This window comes from Urocampus carinirostris, chromosome 3, assembly GCF_059441175.1.
Source record: "Urocampus carinirostris isolate Australia breed hairy pipefish chromosome 3, RoL_Ucar_1.0, whole genome shotgun sequence".
Lineage (NCBI taxonomy): Eukaryota > Metazoa > Chordata > Actinopteri > Syngnathiformes > Syngnathidae > Urocampus > Urocampus carinirostris.
In genome coordinates this window covers 49,074,575-49,095,800 of record NC_142351.1, presented here as the reverse complement: position 1 = coordinate 49,095,800, position 21,226 = coordinate 49,074,575, and the positions used below count along the sequence as shown (strand labels likewise).

The 21,226-nt window shown below is 39.6% G+C and overlaps 1 protein-coding gene and 4 long non-coding RNA genes across 6 annotated transcripts; 2 read left to right on the top strand and 3 right to left on the bottom strand.

The window, feature by feature from the left end:
- Positions 1-610: 610 nt before the first annotated feature.
- ddx4 (DEAD (Asp-Glu-Ala-Asp) box polypeptide 4) lies at positions 611-11,749 on the bottom strand. The gene is made up of 20 exons (XM_088332189.1): positions 11,509-11,749; positions 10,932-10,967; positions 10,817-10,847; positions 10,398-10,445; positions 10,254-10,271; positions 10,122-10,181; positions 9,667-9,699; positions 9,582-9,608; positions 9,464-9,499; positions 9,314-9,367; positions 9,104-9,246; positions 8,871-9,023; positions 8,636-8,790; positions 6,650-6,779; positions 4,211-4,377; positions 3,083-3,228; positions 2,925-3,024; positions 2,586-2,856; positions 1,070-1,165; positions 611-959 (listed from the first exon to the last, which is right to left on the bottom strand). The coding sequence occupies exons 2-20, from the start codon at positions 10,950-10,952 to the stop codon at positions 897-899; spliced, it is 1,752 nt and encodes a 583-aa protein (XP_088188315.1). The 5' UTR covers positions 10,953-10,967; positions 11,509-11,749; the 3' UTR covers positions 611-896.
- Positions 11,750-15,107: 3,358 nt separating this feature from the next.
- On the top strand, positions 15,108-16,598 carry LOC148369940 (uncharacterized). The gene is made up of 2 exons (XR_015850065.1): positions 15,108-15,494; positions 16,223-16,598. It is a non-coding gene; the product is annotated as an uncharacterized LOC148369940 (long non-coding RNA).
- Positions 16,599-16,681: 83 nt separating this feature from the next.
- On the bottom strand, positions 16,682-18,041 carry LOC148369939 (uncharacterized). The gene is made up of 2 exons (XR_015850066.1): positions 17,859-18,041; positions 16,682-17,149 (listed from the first exon to the last, which is right to left on the bottom strand). It is a non-coding gene; the product is annotated as an uncharacterized LOC148369939 (long non-coding RNA).
- A 300-nt stretch (positions 18,042-18,341) lies between these two features.
- On the top strand, positions 18,342-19,793 carry LOC148369938 (uncharacterized). Its single transcript, XR_015849895.1, has 2 exons — positions 18,342-18,570; positions 19,329-19,793. It is a non-coding gene; the product is annotated as an uncharacterized LOC148369938 (long non-coding RNA).
- Positions 19,794-19,876: 83 nt separating this feature from the next.
- On the bottom strand, positions 19,877-20,939 carry LOC148369937 (uncharacterized). 2 transcript variants are annotated; one of them, XR_015849894.1, is made up of 3 exons: positions 20,915-20,939; positions 20,671-20,837; positions 19,877-20,251 (listed from the first exon to the last, which is right to left on the bottom strand). It is a non-coding gene; the product is annotated as an uncharacterized LOC148369937 (long non-coding RNA). The 2 variants fall into 2 exon arrangements; XR_015849893.1 differs by lacking the exon at positions 20,915-20,939 and having other exon boundaries at positions 20,671-20,905.
- Between the last annotated feature and the right edge of the window lie 287 nt (positions 20,940-21,226).

Below are 21,226 nucleotides of genomic sequence, written 5' to 3'. Positions count from 1 at the left end.
GCGGCAACCGTTCCTTAACTCATGACTTAAGAATCATGCCATGGACGCGCTAACCACTTAGCCACCTGCAAACGTTTGACCAAGTGAAATTCTTAACTATCACACTGCCCAAACATCAAAAATAAACAATGCCAAAGCTGAGCGTATAAATTCACTTATGAAAATCAAAAAATGCCAAATTTAATTTAACGTGAATTTTAATTGTAATTTCCTCTCAATACAATCGGAATCAACTATCTTTTCTCATTAATTCAATATAGAATGAGAGATACTGGTCACTAATGAATTGCCTGATCGACTCACATTTCATTAATACTCTTGTCCTGTTTTTGAAAAGGAAAGCACATCTCATTCAGTGATTGAATATTATTAAAGACATGGCTGTTGTTTCAATCTCATTTTTCTTTTCTGTGTTAATAAGCCGTTCTTTTCATTATTTTCAAACACATTTGAAAGTTTTGGTTATTTGAAACTATTCTTAACAATTCTATCTCTTGCTCTTTTGTGTGCAATGTTCTTTTGTTTTCCACATATTAACACCTTTTCGTCTTAGCCGAAACATGAGATTTACATCCTCGAGTAATAAAAAATAATTAAAGAAATCAAACTGTTGTCTTCGCAAAGAAAAAAAACATTTATTGTGATCATAATAAACCAACAAAACACTTATTTCACCCCGATGGGTACATTTTGTTGGCGATTTACACTAGTACAAAAAAATATTACTTTTCATGCAGATGAAAAAACAAACCAAAATATTTCTTCAGTCAACATTGGAACATGCACTTTCAAACGTGGTCCCAAAAACGTTTTGGTCCACAATAAGGGCGATAGAAATAAAAACAACTTGACTCTTGAAACAGTTCACACAATCTGTAATAGTGAGGCCTCCACCTCTATTCCCAATCGTCTTCATCATTAGTTTGAGGGGCTGGCTGGTTCATATTGGCTCTTGGTGGCTTAAATTGAAGCAAAAATAAAACGATTACAATGCTTTATTTTGCAGATGGGATTGTGCTCCCCCCCAAACATACACAAAAAAGTTTTATTAAAAAAAAAATTGAACAACCTTCCTGGAGTCCGAGGAGGAAAAGTTCTTGTTAAAGCTGGTAGCCCCATTGCTGAACGCACATTCCTCTAGCCATGATGGCACTTCTTGTTGAGCCTAAAAAAAAAACAAAGAACCAGAACGAGACAAGTTGGAATAATTTTTTTCAGACAAATATTTGAAGAAACAATTAAAAAATAATGCATTTCACTTTGATTCTAAATCCCACCAATATGCTAGCAGTTTAAAAGCATGGTTGGTTAAACAGCTCACTTTTATATCATTAAAGACAATTCTATTTAGTTGCTATTGACATTGATAAACAAACGTAAAACATTGTATAAGAGATTAGACACGGCACTCTAGAGTAAACATGTAATAAACGGGGTTTTTGGGTTCCGAGTTTTGCAATGACCTTGTAGAACACCTTTTTATGGCTGAATTTACACTTTTTAAGGACTTTCTCAACGCCAGTTTTCCAATATTTCCTGTACCGTTAAGAGAAATCCATTGTGAATGTAGAATCATGTATTTTGCAGAGCCAGACGTGTCTTCGATTTACATGTAAGATTTTGAATCTCGCGTAAAATAAAATTTATATGCATCTGACACAAGGCAAAATAATTAATGACTTTGCCTCAACACCAATGGCAGGCACACTCCCTTGCTGCGAATTGTATGATCATATGAATTAAACATACAATCCTTGACAGCAACATTTATCAGGTACTTTGTTAGAGAAAACCATAAACACCGTAAGAGTCAAATCTTTCTCAGTTCTTAGTGTGCAGAGAACATGTTTGAAAAACCATGCTAGGACAAAATGGACAAGCAGTTCTCAGCGACACGTAAGGCTGGCAACAATTTTATTACAGTGGGTCAAAAGGAAAAAAAAAAGGGAAGTTCTTCCCATTACAGTAACAGTTCACCGGTGGGAAACCCAGCCTCAATTTTTTGCATGGCCCCGAATACATTATTGATACGGAATCCTGGCAATAATACACATTTCGTCGTGCTTCGTTTGGGTATAGCATGCATCTGTCCTCTTGGGCGCAATGACACTTCATAGGACAATACCATACAAATTGAAACCCGCTGCAGTTAATCACGGGGAATTCAATGGCAAAGCCACCAGATCAGTGACGACGTCGTTCATAAGCAGATTTGTTGTGAAACTAGGCAAAACTTTGAAGCATTTAAGCATTTAACTCAAAACTCAGGCAAATTTAATTCCTTGAAAACACATTAATATTCAAGCATTTAAGGATTTCATGCACCTATACAAACCTCAAATATGACATCTATTAAATTCAGTAGTGTCCAGTGGCAGGGTTATCAATTAGTCTAAACTCTGTTTCTAAGCGATTTTTGCGACTCATTAAAAAATTTCTAGCGTTTTTAATTAAGAATAAGCATTGAAAAGCTCATTTTTTATTGTATGCAATTGTTTGATTTCACATTGAAAGAAACAACGGTCCCAGCCATTTTGTGCATATAACTCAAATAGATTACTCAGATTGTAATGTGAAGTGCTAACCTTGGAGAGGATTGTGACCAACGAAGAAGCCAGCTGATTGTCACCATCTGGATCAAAGAAAGACACAGCTCTGCCAATGTTACCACAGCGGCCAGTTCTGCCGATGCGGTGGACATATTCGTCAATGTTGTCAGGTAGGTCAAAGTTGACCACATTTTGGACATCCGGTATGTCCAGGCCCCGGGCAGCGACAGACGTCGCAACAAGGATGGGGCATTTGCCCGTCTTAAAATCATTCAAAGCTAGTTCCCGTTCCCGCTGTTCGCGATCCCTGAGACGTGACAAGCATTAACAAACACACTGTAAGCCAGCAAACATATCGAAAGAAGTGAAACCTACCCATGAATACTTGTGGTAGGAAGTTGTTCCTGACATAGGAAAGTAGCAATAAAATCTGCTTGTCTTTTTGTCGCTACAAAAACCATAGTGCGCTCTTTTCCTGCGAATCCAAGCGCCATTATCACCAAACACAGAGCACATTAAATTTTAACATTTACCAGTGGTCTTGACAAGGTCAAGGAGCTCTTCCCTTTTGGAAAACTTTGTGACATGGACGAACACCTGCTCAACATCAGTACAAGCCCCTCCTACTATTCCAACCGCAAGGAACAAATAGTCTGCCTTGAGGAAATCAGCGGCCAACCTTTAAACAACAAAATTATACAAGATTACTTTTGTTATGGGGAGAAAAAAAAATCTTACCTTTACTGCTTAGCCGCCCCTAGCATTGAATAAGACCCAGTGTTGAAAGTTTGGTAAGAAAGTTGCAGGTTATAGTCCAAATTTTAGGGTATTTTTGCAGACCAACAAATATATACGATTCACGTATGCAATTTTTAATCTTGCATGTGCTTTTTATCAAGACAGATGAATTCTAGATCTTGGGTAAATCGCAAATATATTTGTGGATCTGAAAAATACGTGCGTTAATATTTTTGACACAAATCTCATTTAGGTGTTTAATTATTGTAATATATACCTTACATTTTCAGTTGCAGTAAGTTCTTCTGCTTGTACCACCAGGAAACGCTCTAATTTTAAGCAGGGCCCATAAAATATTTGTGTTCCTTGACTAAAACACATTTTATAGGGTTCTTTAAGTGTAGCATGCACTTGTCCTATTGGGCACAATCTGTAGGGGGAAATGAGGCTTCGTAGGACACTGCCATACAAACTAATACCAGCTGCTGGTAATCATGAGGGAAGAAATATAATGGCAAAACAACGCCACCAGAGAGCAATATCGGTGTCAATCCTTGAAACATTAAAATTCAAGCATTTAAGGATTTCAAGCACCTGTATGAACCCTGAGTGAAACGGATTTTAACAATTTTACCTGACCATAAATTCTATGCACAACATACGTTTGGTTAACATTTTTTATTTCTATCCATTTTCACGTGGCTCCCAGAGGGTAGTGCTTTGTTTTAATGAACAATGGCTATTACAATTATCCAACAGGTTTCCAGTGATGGCCCAATTGATAAAACTTCAAACAGCCAAACAAAGTCAAGAGGTGGCACAAACCACTCCAAATGTCGACCGCTGAGATATTGGGCCTCAACGATTAACTCGTAGCCCACAGTGAAAACACGTCTTACATTGCTTTTTTTGGAAGCACAAACCTTTGTATGTTTTCAGGGAAAGTGGCACTGAACATCATCGTGTGGCGGGTCTCTTTGCCTGGCATCCCAGGTGAACTAACCAGTCGGCGCATATCAGGCTCAAAGCCCATGTCCAGCATCCTGTCAGCCTCATCCAGAACCAGAAACCGCAGTTTAGTCAGCCCAATCTGAAAGAATCTTTTGTGAGGCTCACAGTGTCCACCTTTGTCAAACTCAGGTCCTGAAGAGCTGAATCAATTATGTTTTCGATATTTCCCTACTTATGCACTCCAGATTCCTGACTAAGCGATGCAAAAACCCTTTTAACAATATTAATAGTGTGATAAAGGTGTGTCTGAGGTTAACATAGACTGCTACACATTCAAAAGTATTTCATTATTCGTGTTAAAGAATTTACCAAGTAGACATGGGCCGCTATCTGGTTTAGATAGATACTTTATTCATCCCCGCAGGGAAATTCAAATTTGGTTTGACAATTTATCATATTAATATAAGCAAAGATTTCAATAGCGTTCAACTATTGCAACGACACAGCGCAACTTGCAGTGGAACAACACTAACATCGTTATAAATCATGTATGTTTAATTTATATGGAATTATATATTTTATACAGAATAAATACCGGACTATAAGCAGCTACTTTTTTCCCCATACGTTCAACCCTGCGGCTTATTCAGTGATGCGGCCAATTTATGTAATTTTTCTAACGGCCGCCAGCGGCGCTCGAATACAAAAGGTAAGATTTAGACCGGTGGAATATATGCGCCGAGGAAGACTGATACTTCTTAGCTTGTGCATACAGTAAATTAAATTAGCATAAACATACCCTCATTATGCAAAATGCAAAAAGGCACATGACGCAGCTTTCAAGCGAAAAGCAATCGAGCAGTCCGATAAAGAAGGAGCGAGTGTGTTGCGTGTTTTGGAATAAGGGAGCGTGGGACGACGTCTATATGACGAAGTTTCTTTCAGACACTGAGGAAGACGACTTTGACAGCCTCAGTTCTAAGGAGGAATATGAGGATGGTTTACTGTGATTTTTACAAGTACGGTATGTTTTTTTTTTTTACCAAACCCGTTTACTGTGTTGCGAGCGTGTTGCTACCCGTCACAGGCACCATTTGGGATGAAAGTTATTATTATTAAAGCTTTGAAAACTCTCTAGGTGTACCGTCTTTCTTTGTAAATATGTGTAACTATGTATAATAATATGTATTTGCAACTGTATATTTTTGTAATGTCTTTATTTCAGACACTTATTCTGATATGTTTCCCACGGGCGAATAGAAAAGGGGCGAAAAAAAACGCGGGCTGATGGGAAGTGGGGATGGTAAAGGTGTTTGTGGACGCGGCAGACAATAGTGGATATATATTCTTCCCACCCGTACCTTTGGAAATATACACTTTTTTTCCTTGGATTACTTTCAATGGGACCCGGACTCTGCAGGTCTGCATCAAACCTTAAGTACCGGTATTATTTTCCGTTCATTTTGCCGGCTGTGATTTTTGGACTGTGTACTTTTATGAAGGACATTCAGTTTCAATCGCGGGACTTAGTCGGGTTTGGGTTAATTTTGTGTTACATTTTTTTTTAATGTGGGCGCATGCGGCTTATATACAGTTGCGGCTTGTGTAAGTACAAAATCGGTTTTCCTCTTAAAATGTGGTGGGTGCGGCTTACAGTCCGGAATTTACAGTAAGTTATTAAATGGGGACGTCGGTTTGCATTTGTTTTATTGAAACATAATGAAAAATAGCATTTTAAGACTATTTTTAATAAGGTGATACTGTGACAGTGAAATTTTTGCTCAATGTTAAACCATCAGAATATCATGCCAGACCCTGCCTATGCCAGTCAAACATCACTACAATACACTCAAGTATAAACAGGGATCAGAATGGAGATTTTCATTTTCAGCTGAAATAGCCAGGGTCCAGGAATAAAGCAGGGCGGAGCCTAACGCCCCCCCCCCCCAGCTCCTGGGTTTTAGGCAATTTACTTGTCCAAAACCATGCTTATATTTATCATTTAAGCAACATTTTTAGAAGATTAAAATAATTTGCCCACATAACTGATTTTTTTGTAAATACTGCAAGATAAGTTCAAATGCAGTTCAGTCCCTGCAGCTTGAGCAACAATGCGGCCAATTTTTCTAACGGCCGCCAGGGTGCGCCAGAGCAATAAAGGAAAGAGTGAGACAGTCGGATTTTGAGTTTGTTTGCTACGCAAGAGAAAAAGTGAAAAAGTCGGAATGCCTTTGGGGTTCAAAAACAGCGGAAATCCGCGGAAAATTCTGATCCCTGTATAAATATCTGTAAGGCTACAGAAATACAATTTGTAGCTAGACAAAATTGAGTCATAAACCAATACAACGTATTTTCTTGAACTCTAATACAAAAACAAAACACAGAATTTCTTACACAGTAAATTTGCTTACCTTTCCACGTCCAATTACATCCAACAATCTACCCGGAGTTCCACACACAATATTACAGCCTTTAGAGATTTCCCTAAGCTGATATCCAGTGCTAACTCCACCATACACAACAACTGGACGAATACAGGTTCTGTACAAAAAAAAGATAAAAGTATAATTTAAAATAAAGGGTACACAATCTTTTCAGCCACAACAGTTAAATACTTTCCAACAACTGTTGGAAGGTTTTTAATTACAGGGCTTATCCAGCTATCAAAATTGTGATGTCTGAATAAAATAAAGTGATAATTGAGGTCTCCAATTGGCAGGTCGCTAGCATAATGAAAGCATTCCATCCACTGCAAGTTCATTGTGTAAAATTCACATGACTGAAGTACCATATTTTCTGGATTATAAAGCGCACCCCCAAAACAGTCTTTTGTCATATTTTCCATACATAAAGCGCACCAGACTATAAGGCGGTACAAGAGAAATCAACTTAACACTCAGATAGGTCAGTCAAACTTAATTAACCCCTTAACGTTCCGAGGGACTGCTGGTGGGCCGCCGGACTGTTGAGAAAAAAATACGTGTATCAGACATGGTGTTTGTATAATGTCACCAGTGACTGAAATATGTCATACTGCATATCATTGGAAAGTTTAAACTCTTTGGATTCAAGATAAAAAAAAAAAAACACTCAGAAGCGCAAGAGAAAAACAAGCTGCAGGTTGAAATATGGCCACTTGATGTTGCCAAAGCCAGGTGCCTCTCACAAAGACACTGAACTTGAATTTATTTCTCTCCCTCTCTCTCTTTCACCACTTTTCTCCCACTCTGTCTCAGTCTCTTTCTCTCTCTGTGTCTCTCTTCCTTTGTTGCTCTTTGTCTCCTCTCTGTCTTTTAACCTCTTTTGCTCTAACCTCCTTTTTTCCTTTTCCATCTTTTCTCTTCCTCTCTGCATACTCTTGCTTTCTTTTCTCTCCTTCCGTCTTTCTATTTCTCTTTGGATTTCTATCTTCCTCTCCCTTTTTCCCCCCTTTCTCACGACTTTATCTTTTGTTTCTCACGCTCTCGCCCTCTCTCTTTCTTTTTCCTGTCCTCTCCTTCATTTTCCCTCCCTCTTTCTCTCATTTCTTTATCTCTTTTTTTCTTTTATCTACTAGTCTGGCCCCCGACAGAATGTTTGTTCTATCGTTAGGCCCCCCGAGTTGTATGTAATATATAAAAGGCTCACCGTATTTTAGAGCACACGGTCAACTTAAAAAAAGAAGAAGGCTTTTAGGGGCGCCTTGTAGTGCGGAAAACACGGTAGATCTTTTGCTCAAAAATTACTTTTCTTATTTTGTGATTAAAATTTTCTGTATTAATAAGATCATACTAATTTTGCCTATTTTAAGTATATACTAATGTAATGAAAATGACAATACTGATCAAAATGATCTTCCAACAGAAAAACAAGTTACCACCCCCCTTATTTTTTTTTAATATGGGAAATACCAATACCACAAGTACATTGAATTTCCTATCCCAAAAATGACAATTTTACAGACCGCTCTATAGTCCTGTATAATTCCTTAAAATGAATAACAATATTTTATCAGAGTGATTTTTAAGAGCTGGTTCCTGATTATAAAAGTATCACAAGAGGGCATCTGATATATTAATTGACCGCTGCGGCAAGTATCAATAGCATAAAATAATATTGAATCATTGGCTGACAACCAGTTCGGGGTGTCCCTTGCCCACTGCCCGATGATTGCTGGGATAGGCTCCAGCACCCCCGCAACCCTACTGAGGATAAGCAGTGCAGCTAATGAGATGGGAATATTGAATCCTGGTACTTTTTCACCCCTTCCAATATGGTCTTCCTCTGCCTCAATTTGAAACAAGAAAACCCTAGCACTAGTTTAAACAAATTTTGCTATGAGACTATCTTGGCTCCAAAACTGTAGCAACACAGCACTCATCGAAGAGTGAAAAGCAATTTAAAGTAAGATTTAATACCCATAGGAAAACTTCCTGGCCTCCAGGAAAATTTGGTTGATGAGCTCCCTGGTTGGGGCAACAATAATTGCCTCAGGCTCCTGCAGCTCACAAAAGCTGCTCGCAGCAACACCATCGGCCATTAGGTGCTGCAGAATTGGAAGTAGGAAGGCAGCCTTGGAAAACAAGCACAACAATGGACTCAAACACATCTGACTGAAAACGACTGCATAGATTACAACTGCTATTTTCTTACCGTTTTTCCAGAACCTGTCTGAGCACAGGCCATGAGATCTCGACCAGCAGAGATAATCGGAATGGAATGCTTCTGAACCGGGGTGGGCTTTGAATACCCAGATTTGCTGACATTTTTTCGCAACGATTCACACAAGGTCGCCTCCTCAAAATGCTATTTTAGAGTGATATTCATATAGTCATGAATTAAAAATTGATTACAATTAAGGATGTAAAAGCTGTTAAAAAAGTTACCATTATGGCAGGTGGTGGATTGTTTCCACTCACATCCACTGAGATTTTGTCATAATTATCAAAATTAATGCCTTGCTCATAGTGTGCAAAAACAGATCCTTCATCTTCAGAGAGGGCTGGAGGAACATAGGTGACTTTTGGCCCTGTGGGTAAAAAGCATTTACTGAAAGTACCATTACCGTAGTGATAACTTTGCATTACATAACTTACGGAGACTGCCATCCTGATTCCCTGTCTCAGACTCCTTGGCATTTTCTGTTCTGCCTGGAGGAGAGGGGAAGAGATGAAGAAAGCAGTCAGTAGTCAAACATTACAAATGTTAAAGTTTTTTAAAAATCCTATCGACAAACACTGAACAACCTTGGGTGAGTATTTCCTCTTTTCTTCCACGGTATCCTGAAATGTTTGGGAGACATGGGAAAAGAAAATGGTAGCAAAATCTGCATTTCCTAGAAAAGATAAATGAAGTGTGCAGTACCTCCTCCAAAGCCACGTCCATTATGATCTGCAATTAAAAATGAAATGGTTATTCCGCATTTCCACTTAAACTTTGCTTAAAATACCTTCACTGTGGCCTCGTCTTTCTCCTCTGGTGCCTATTCCATAACATGAAAAAAAAAAAGTAAGGACAATATAAAAAATGTCAGTTAGAGTCTGGAATGTAACTGACAATAAAGGATATGTTAAAGTAATTATAGAGGCACGTAATGTTCCCTCTGTGTACAATGAGATTGCTGAAAAGGTATTCAACAAATATGAAACTGCAGGTGTATTTTAATATGTTATATCAAAGATATACATCAACATACAGTAATGTTTAAAATGTTTGTTATTACAAGAGAAACAAACTGTCATTTTCCTGGGCTGAATAATTAGTGGATGTGAAATAAAGACTGAAGAAATCACGAGCACTTTGGGCCAAAGTAATGGGTATTATAAAAAAAAGGCCTAACTTAAATGGTTATGGTTTTCCTTTTCAACAAACTAACTCGAAATTTGAATTCAGACAACATCTCACCTCTGCCTCTTCCTTTGAAAAATCCCTTCTCATCATTGTTATTGTCCCAGATGTCCACTTCTAGAGCACATTGTAATGGGTTTAAAAAATAAATAAATAAATAAATAAAATCAAAAAGTATCAAAACCTTACCATTCCCATTCTGAGTCCCTGTAAAGACAAAACAATATTTATTCTTGGCTTGCAATTAAATTGGGGGTTGTATCAATTAGGAATAAAAAAAAACACAAGGAGGCCACACCATATCATCAATATAGTGGATCACTCTACACTCACCTGAAAAGGAACTCCTGAATCCCCTTCCTCTCCCTCTCCCACCACCATCTATTAAATCCATAAACAAATAGTAAAAACGAAAAATGTTATTCAATGCAAAAAAAAATGTTTTTAATAAATTATTTTTGGAGGGACAATGCTCCGTAGCTTACATCCATGAGTGCTTCTGCGAACAATGAGCTCATAGCGCATGCACTACTGTTGAGACATGTTTACCAGAGCTGTAAATTGTTATTCTAAATGCAAGTAAAAAATAAAAAAAACACAATTTTCGAGCAAGCGTGGTTTACAATAGTCATGTGGTAAGGAAACAAAATGGCGCCTAGAAACCGAAAGTTATTAGTTAATGTGCCTGGTTAACAATAACTAAAACAACGGATTGTTATACTGTAGAAACACTATAAAACAGGTTACTGTACCATGATCACGGGCGTAACTGTTCCCAAATCCCTGCAAATGATTTTCGCAAAAGCAGGTGTTAGCGATATCTTCGGCACAAGTCATATTGGAACTAGTTCCGAACGACAAACTCACCTCGTCAAAACAAGAATCCATTGGAGCCACTGAGGACTAATGGAAAATGAGACATAGTGAGATTAGAACGGAAACTGTAAAGAATTCTACTTTCGTAGCGTTTACCAGAATGTAACACAAAATGGCTGCTCTACTCAACTAGGATAGAAAGACCAAGGTGTTACATTTGATCTATAAGCAATTGGACTTGTAAAATCCACTTTTATTTTGTTAGAAGTAACCTACTTGAGAGCAAATTACAAGATTTTTCAGTTTTTCGTCCAAAAAAATTAGGCCAGTCAACGACAGTGTTACGCTACCGTAAAACTGGGCCTCGACAATTAACGAAGACCTACAAATTGCGTATTTCATCCAAATATGTTTAAAATAAATTGCTACTATGGTAAAAGTGAAAATATAGAAATAACACACATGAAACAGTTTCTCCAGCTCAATTATCGTCAACTAGCCCAAGTACAGTAAAGGTTGATTTGTCATTGACAAAATATGACGCACTTAAAATGATTACTTGCCAAACTCGATATCACTTTAACTTTTACTGTCTAAAAACACAACTTTATCCAAAACATACACATACTGTACTTTACTGTGAAATATTAGCTGTTTTCCCCAGGAAGTAGACGTTTTCGCTGCTGTGTTGGCCACCTGTGGACGGGAATAGGTAGATTTGCAGCTGTGCTCAATTAGCGCGCTGTAGGAAAGGGCTCGCGGGAGTTGCCAGGTTTGAAACTTTCCCTCCTAATGTGGTTACGACGAAATTGTAACCTTCATGGTACTGTAAATTCAGGGCGCGGCGTACGTGTCCCACCAAAGATCCACATTCACGCTGGACTGGATGATGAGGTTTTTATTATTACAGTTTCTGCAAATAGATGAGTCACAACATTAGCTTTTTCTGCTGGGTCTGATCTCTTTGATCTCTTTGTAGTTCTCTCTGGTAAGACTACAACAAAGCATATCAAAGAGCTTTCTTTTCACTTTACAGAAAATACATTTTAGAATATCACAATACATTTTTTACAGCTTTACATTTTAACAAGATACTTTTAACAAGAGATCGTATAGTGGATTTTTAACGTTTACAATGAATTCAACATGTTCTTCTTTAGTCTGAATTTTAACCAACATCATCCTTTTTTAATGTATATGAGAAAATAGGAATAAACACAATAATGAGTATAAAAATGGGTACAATTTACCTGCAAATGGATGAGTCACAACATTAGCTTTTTCTGCTGGGTCTGATCTCTTTGATCTCTAGAAGGGGAAATAATATTTAGTAAAACAGAAACAAAACGAAAATAAACCTAAACAGCTTGACAATATCAATCACATTACTATGCATGGTGAGAGATTTGTCAGCTGGGGTTATAATGTTTAAAATTAACTTCTTTTGTGGAGCACCAAAAGATATGTCTTACCTTTGTAGTTCTCTCTGGTAAGACTAACAACAAACCCCGCCTCCTGGTCACATGTTAGAAGCCAAAACCAGACCCCACCCCATACCAGCAGATGGCACTGTTGGACCCAGCATTGCAGGACATTTACCAAAAACTATACACATTTCAGCAGGAATTTCAATAAAACAAAAGTTATTATTACACCCGTTACATACACCCCCCTGAAATTCTGCTAAATATGGGAGTGCTACACTAAACAGAAAAAAAAAAATCTCATGCCAAAAAGGCAAATACTGATGAAAAAGAGGACACGAAAACTGGTACAGTATTACAAGGAACAAACTGAAGTGCATGTCAGTTCTAAAACTCTCCCAAAAAGGAGTGTGAAAAGAAAGGAGGCGATCAAACTCCTAACTAAGCACAGACTCAAAGATGCCTGTTACATCTCTGAAATATCAAACATTGTTCCTGTAGTTGTAAGTGCTCACATAGGCACAATTCTTGTTTCTTACTCAAGCTTTGTTACTCAAACTGAAAGTGCATCTCTACTGAACTTAAACTAGGAACTAGCAGATATTGCGGACAGAGAATTGTCACCTACCAACTGGTCATTCATCTGACAAATAAGACGACTAGGAGGCCTGATGGACCATAACGGTTAGGTTGAGCACAAATAACCTGAGCTTGAAGGTCTGGGACAGTCAAGTCTAAACAGTCAGTATCAGGGGAGTCTGTGTCCGGATGGTCAGTGTTCAATGGGGTCTCGTCTGGGAGGACAGTGTGTGATGGGCCCATACCCAAAGGGATCATGTTTTCAGAGCACTGTGATGGGCTTTCCGTATTGTCACTTGAAGTATGGTCAACATCTTGTTCGGGGATGTGCTGACTTCCTCGACTGGATGTATCAACTGTGAGAGAGTCAGACTGGGCCTCAGATCTGCTGTCTAGTGAGTTATCCTCCACCTCTGGATGAACTTGCTCTTCACCTGCCTGTATCACCCAAATTACTGTACGGACATCACTGTCTTCAACCGCGTCAGGTAAATCAGGGCATATATCACTTCCATGCATAGCAGCGTCACACCCTGAGTGTTCAGATTCGCTGGCCAGATCATCCTCACAGGGCAAGAAGCTAACAGAGAGCAGCAAATTCCTGTGAACTACCTTCTCTTTGCCCGTCAGGCAATCCTTGACTCTACAGACATTGAGATCAGGCTTGACTGATATGACTTCATACGGGGTCGACTCCCACTTATCTGCAACTTTGCGTTTCCCCGGGACACCTCTGTTGGCGATCAACACCCGGTCTCCCACGACGAGGGGTGATCCTTTGGCCCTACGGTTGTGCAGCTTGGCATGGCGAGTCTGTTCTCTGAGAGTATTCCTCTGTACAATCTGAGCAGCTTCATGTAGATCTTTCTTCAGATGGCTTACAAAGTCAGAGTAGCTGACAACAGCATCATTGGTATTAGCATGTTGAAACATGACATCGACAGGGAGACGAGGGATCCTACCAAACACTAGGTAAAACGGTGCAAACCCTGTTGTCTCATGCTCTGTGCAGTTATAGCAGAATGTGAGCTGCTGCAGCATTTGTGGCCACTTTGCTTTGGGCTGAGGGGGAAGGGTTCTGATCATATCTCCCAATGTTCGGTTGAATCGTTCTGCGATACCATTTCCCATAGGGTGGTACGGAGTCGTATGGGATTTCTGCACCCCTGCCATCTCTAGAAGCTCTTTGATCAGTTTGCTCTCAAAATTGGCTCCCTGATCAGAGTGAATACGCCGAGGGAAACCATAGACAAGGAAGAAATCCTGCCACAGACGGCGAGCAACTTGTTTGGCGGTTTGATTCCTGCAAGGGAAGGCGTGCGCCATTTTGGAGAAATGATCAGTTACGACCAGGACATCTACAGACTTGTTCTCTTGCTCAGCAGTCCAAAAGTCTATACAGACCAACTCCATAGGCTCAGAGGTGACTATGTTCTTGAGTGGTGCACGGTTGTGTGGTTCCGGTGTTTTCCCTACTACACAACGCTGACAGGATTTGACATAATTCACAACATCACGTTCCATGCCATTCCAGAAGAATCGTTGCCTCACCAGAGACAAAGTACGGTTCTGGCCTTGGTGACCTGCTGAGTCATGTAAACCGTGAAGGACTTTCTGTTTCAATGAATCAGGCACCACAAACTGGAAGATTTTCTTGGCCATGTGAGGATCTTTCCTTATTTTGTAGAGCATGCCATTCTGTATGGAGAGTCTGCTCCAATGCTTCAGTAGTTTCATCACACTAGGCGACTCGACAGCTCTCTCACGCCTGGTAGGTCTCTTGTGTCTATGCACAAAGTACATGGTTCTGCTCATTGTGTTGTCCTGTTCTTGTAAACCAATAAGCTGACTCTGTGGGAGTGATGTTGACTGATCTCCCTTCTGCAGAAGATGGAAGATGGCATCCCCCAGACTACGAGAGTAGCCATATAGCGCGCACATTGAAAAGGGGTGGTGGTGTTGCGCTAATTTCTGAAAAATCGCTCAAATTTAATCCTCGTACCTCTAATAATTACAAGGCGTTTGAGGCTCTTGTGATGCGGTCCTCTCTATTGTCAATTTATGTAATAACTATCTATCGCGCACCTGGACCATACACAACTTTCTTAGACGAATTTGCTGAACTTTTGTCTGAACTAGTAACCTATGCAGACAAAATTATAATTATGGGGGACTTTAACATTCATATGAACTCCCCACTAAGTTCACTTACTATTGCGTTTAAGGCCCAATCCCATTTCTCTCACTCGGCCCCGAGAACCCTCCAGTGAGGTCCCTCGATAGAGGAGTGCCCTCATCGAGTGGAGTGCAAAGTGGAAAAGGTTTGGACAAGACTTGCAAGGTTCCACCCCTGTCCAGGAGATGGCGGTAATATTAATTGGCTGTAGACCTTAGTGACGTATAGGCCTACGTCACATGTAAACAACTCGAGTCTCAACCTGTAGTGTGTCAGTTGGAGATTTCGTGCAACGTTAAAAATGCCCGCTACAGCTGTGTTATTACCGATTGCCTGAAAGCTCATCATCTTTTCCGTGTCTCCAATCAACGGAGGAGAAATGTGCTATACTGAAGACAGCTTCGGCGCTATGTAGTGCTGATTCACCTTTACAAGGTACGTACACTCAGTAAAAAAATGACCCGTTCGGTCAAATACAGTAAGAGTTAACATACAATGCACGTTCACATAATACCCTATGTTTGTGTAGACATAAATGGCAATCTACTTATTAGTATCTTAATGCCATTTTATGACACATAGTAGGGGTCTTGAATGTGTGACATGACGAAAAGTAAACAAACACAAGAACAGTCCACCTGACCCTTAAGCTGACATAATATCGTCACCAAACTTCCCTGTACGACCCAAAAACCTTAGTTCATAAGGAATTTAATTCAAAAGAGTTGTCATTGGATATAAAAAAGGTGCTTGATTGCTGTTGTTTGGTCATGATTGTTTTCTGTTGTTGGTGTCAAGGGATTTGTTCAGACCAAAAAAGACAATCGACTTTGGCTTGGACAGATCTATTGACACTAACAAAGATATCATATAATGAAATTGTGAATATGCTTGATTGCAAATAGGATTTTCGAGAAGGGTTGTTCAAACCCTCACATTGTGTTTGCTGTTAATAACATCATATTGGAATATAATATTGTGAATGTGCTTGATTGCTGTTGTGATTGTCATGATTGTTTTTTTTGTTATTAGTGTCAATAAATTTGTTCAAACCAAAAAATTTTCAACATTTTTTCATGATGCTTACATCACAGTTAAAGCGGTCTTTTTCTTTTCTATGCCCACATTTATGTCTAAAATGTTTGTTTTCTATTGTGTTCCAGAGTGGCTGTCCCATAAGCATGGACAGGTTGGACAGGAATGTTCCCATCCTGTGCTTATGGTTGGATGTGGAGTCAGAACTCATTCAGGACTTAAGGTTGAGCAAGAAGGTTATGTGGGCCCTGCAGGAGCTGCTAAAGAGGGAACAGGGCCATGGCTGGAGGTCCTGATCTACGTGTACTGGCTGGCCCACGCTCTGTCCTACCGTGTGGTGTCACGGGTCTTCAGGGTTCCCAGGTCCACCGTACAAAGAATTGTCCACAGTTAATATGGAATAAATTGCCCAAAAGCCATATTTTAGGCTCTTTAAGTCAGACCCACATTTGCATTATGTGCTTTTCTGCATTACTATTCAATAAACATCTTCATTTTGAGTAACACCTTGGTGGTTTATTTCATAATGATGTGAGATACTGCGTGTGAACTATGTGACTGTTGGACAGAAAACAACTACAAATCACTCCAGCTTAAATAATACTTTACTTTCAGAAAAACAAACTCACATTGGGCCAAAATACATAATAGTAAATAAATAATGTGTCACAAATTTTAACAAAAATATACCAATACTTCCATGAAGCTGGAAAACACAAACTGGAACTTCATTGAGTTCTTAATAAAAAAAAATATTTTCCTTTTATAAAACAAAGGGAAACATTGCAGAGATGTCACTGTTCTGGAAATTTGTCCACGAGCTTCCCAATAAGGACGGGAACCGCTCAGTTTTGGCCACAGTTTCTTCGAGACTTTTCCTCACTCCGGCAGACTCCACTTTCAAAAAGTCAAGGAGTGTATCGTGCTTCCTTTTTTTTTCTGGGTGATTTGGGGTTTGGCGCCGGATTAGAAGGTGCCAACGACGTGCCCGGTGGTGTGGATGGCGTGGTAGCTGTGATGGTGACCAGCTCTTCCACGGGACGTTCTACAATGGCCTTTAGGTTGGGTGGAAAAAACAAGAATTACTTAATGCTGATGTATTGTACAAAAACAACTGTGTATACGATGCTCAACTAGTTGATGTGAGACATGAAATTGACATGTTATTCTTATGGCTGTATGAGCCTTCTATTGGCCAGCATCACATATGCTTTAGAATTGTCTCCACATTTGGACAACATTTTGAGAAGGTAATTCGTTCACTTAATATGTGTTTACAGAGAAGACAGTGAACTATGTGATAGTAGTTTGTTTCAACTGTATTTCCACGTGAAATTCGGAGACATTACTCGTAATGCATGATGAAAACTAATGCATTCTGATCTCACATGAAAGAATCATATTGTAAATAAAACACGACACCCGAAATTGTGTGCAGTAAACAAGCGCTTATGTCCAGAACGGTATTCTGACTATGCTCCTTTAGCGACTGGCCATGTACATGAAAAGCACGACTCGTTTAAGATAAAAACAGGGATGGGCTGAACCGTGATTTTCTGCACAGTTATCCTACTTTACAGTTTGTAGCGTGAAGGTTTTTTTTTTGCCAGCTCCCTTGGTAGATTAGTGCACTTCGTAAAGTAGCGATTTTGCAATGTTCGTGTTTTAACGCGAAAATACGATTTTCTATTGCATTTACGTCTAACTAAGATATCTCAATACATTTTATTGCAAATACATGCGTGGTTGTGGAAAACTACTTACATTTGTGCGGTTCCTTTTCGGGCATGTTTGTTGATATTGAGAATTCGCAAAGCCTTCTGGGTAGTCACTTCGCTGCCAAGTGAGGTCGAGAGCCCCCTCGGTCTTGAAGTGGTTACGACTTGGTTTGAGGGCACTTCTGCCTCGGTCTTGAGAGTTTTGGTTTGAACAAATTTATTGACACTAAAAACAGAAAACAATCATGACAATCTCAACAGCAATTAAGCACATTCACAATATTATATTCCAATATTACGTTTTTAACAGCAAACACAAAGTGAGGTTTGAACAAACCTTCTCGAAAATCAAACATATTCACAATTTCGGGACACACCCCATTTTCACGTGAACGCGCAAACCGAGTGACTAGGGCACATAGCGAGTGAAAGTGCGAAGAATGGGACGCTAAGGCTGCGGTGGTGTGGATGGCGTGGTAGCTGTGATGGTGATTGGTCATGATTGTTTTCTGTTGTTGTGCGTCCCATTCTTCGCACTTTCACTCGCTATGTGCCCTAGTCACTCGGTTTGCGCGTTCACGTGAAAATGGGGTGTGTCCCGATACTCTCAAGACCGAGGCAGAAGTGCCCTCAAACCAAGTCGTAACCACTTCAAGACCGAGGGGGCTCTCGACCTCACTTGGCAGCGAAGTGACTACCCAGAAGGCTTTGCGAATTCTCAATATCAACAAACATGCCCGAAAAGGAACCGCACAAATGTAAGTAGTTTTCCACAACCACGCATGTATTTGCAATAAAATGTATTGAGATATCTTAGTTAGACGTAAATGCAATAGAAAATCGTATTTTCGCGTTAAAACACGAACATTGCAAAATCGCTACTTTACGAAGTGCACTAATCTACCAAGGGAGCTGGCAAAAAAAAAATCTTCACGCTACAAACTTTAAAGTAGGATAACTGGGCAGAAAATCACGATTCAGCCCATCCCTGTTTTTATCTTAAACGAGTCGTCCTTTTACATCTACTGTACATCGCTAAAGGAGCATAGTCAGAATACCGTTCTGGACATAAGCGCTTGTTTACTGCACACAATTTCGGGTGTCGTGTTTTATTTACAATATGATTCTTTCATGTGAGATCAGAATGCATTAGTTTTCATCATGCATTATGAGTAATGTCTCCGAATTTCACGTGGAAATACAGTTGAAACAAACTACTATCACATAGTCCACTGCCTTCTCTGTAAACACATATTAAGTAAACTAATTACCTTCTCAAAATGTTGTCCAAATGTGGAGACAATTCTAAAGCATATGTGATGCTGGCCAATAGAAGGCTCATACAGCCATAAGAATAACATGTCAATTTTGTGTATCTATTCACTATCAAATAATTATCCAGAACACATCCTATAATTTCCTGTCTCACATCAACTTGCTGAGCATCCTATACTCAGTTGTTTTTGTACAATACATCAGCATTAAGTAATTCTTGTTTTTTCCACCCAACCTAAAGGCCACTGTAGAACGTCCCGTGGAAGAGCTGATCACCATCACAGCTACCACGCCATCCACACCACCGGGCACGTCGTTGGCACCTTCTAATCCGGTGCCAAACCCCAAATCACCCAGAAAAAAAAGGAAGCACGATACACTCCTTGACTTTTTGAAAGTGGAGTCTGCCGGAGTGAGGAAAAGGCTCGAAGAAACTGTGGCCAAAACTGAGCGGTTCCTGTCCTTTTTGGGAAGCTCGTGGACAAATTTCCAGAACAGTGACATCTCTGCAATGTTTCCCTTTGTTTTATAAAAGGAAAATATTGTTTTTTTTATTAAGAACTCAATGAAGTTCCAGTTTGTGTTTTCCAGCTTCATGGAAGTATTGGTATATTTTTGTTAAAATTTGTGACACATTATTTACTATTATGTATTTTGGCCCAATGTGAGTTTGTTTTTCTGAAAGTAAACTATTATTTAAGCTGGAGTGATTTGTAGTTGTTTTCTGTCCAACAGTCACATAGTTCACACACAGTATCTCACATCATTATGAAATAAACCACCAAGGTGTTACTCAAAATGAAGATGTTTATTGAATAGTAATGCAGAAAAGCACATAATGCAAATGTGGGTCTGACTTAAAGAGCCTAAATATGGCTTTTGGGCAATTTATTCCATATTAACTGTGGACAATTCTTTGTACGGTGGACCTGGGAACCCTGAAGACCCGTGACACCACACGGTAGGACAGAGCGTGGGCCAGCCAGTACACGTAGATCAGGACCTCCAGCCACGGCCCTGTTCCCTCTTTAGCAGCTCATGCAGGGCCCACATAACCTTCTTGCTCAACCTTAAGTCCTGAATGAGTTCTGACTCCACATCCAACCATAAGCACAGGATGGGAACATTCCTGTCCAACCTGTCCACGCTTATGGGACAGCCACTCTGGAACACAATAGATAACAAACAATTTAGACATAAAAGTGGGCATAGAAAAGAAAAAGACCGCTTTAACTGTGATGTAAGCATCATGAAAAAATGTTGAAATGACCTTTTTTATATCCAATGACAACTCTTTTGAATTAAATTCCTTATGAACTAAGGTTTTTGGGTCGTACAGGGAAGTTTGGTGACGATATTATGTCAGCTTAAGGGTCAGGTGGACTGTTCTTGTGTTTGTTTACTTTTCGTCATGTCACACATTCAAAACCCCTACTATATGTCATAAAATGGCATTAAGATACTAATAAGTAGATTGCCATTTATGTCTACACAAACATAGGGTATTATGTGAACGTGCATTGTATGTTAACTCTTACTGTATTTGACAGAACGGGTCATTTTTTTTTAATGAGTGTACGTACCTTGTAAAGATGAATCAGCACTACATAGCGCCGAAGCTGTCTTCAGTATAGCACATTTCTCCTCCGTTGATTGGAGACACGGAAAAGATGAAGAGCTTTCAGGCAATCGGTAATAACACAGCAGTAGCGGGCATTTTTAACGTTGCACGAACTCTCCAACTGACACACTACAGGTTGAGACTCGAGTTGTTTACATGTGACGTAGACCAATACGTCACTGAGGTCTACAGCCAATTAATATTACCGCCATCTCCTGGACAGGGGTGGAACCTTGCAAGTCTTGTCCAAACCATCTCCACTATGCACTATGCTCGCGGAGGGCACTCCTCTATCGAGGGACCTCACTGGAGGGTCCTCAGGGCCGAGTGAGAGAAATGGGATTGGGCCTAAGTCTCTAATTGATGCATTTGGTTTTAATCAACTGGTTGATTTGCCAACCCATAAAGATGGGAACACGCTAGACTTGATTCTGACTCGAGGAGTTTTAACCTCAAACATTATGGTGTTACCGTGTACTACCGTTATCTCGGATCATTATTTAGTTACATTTGAGGTG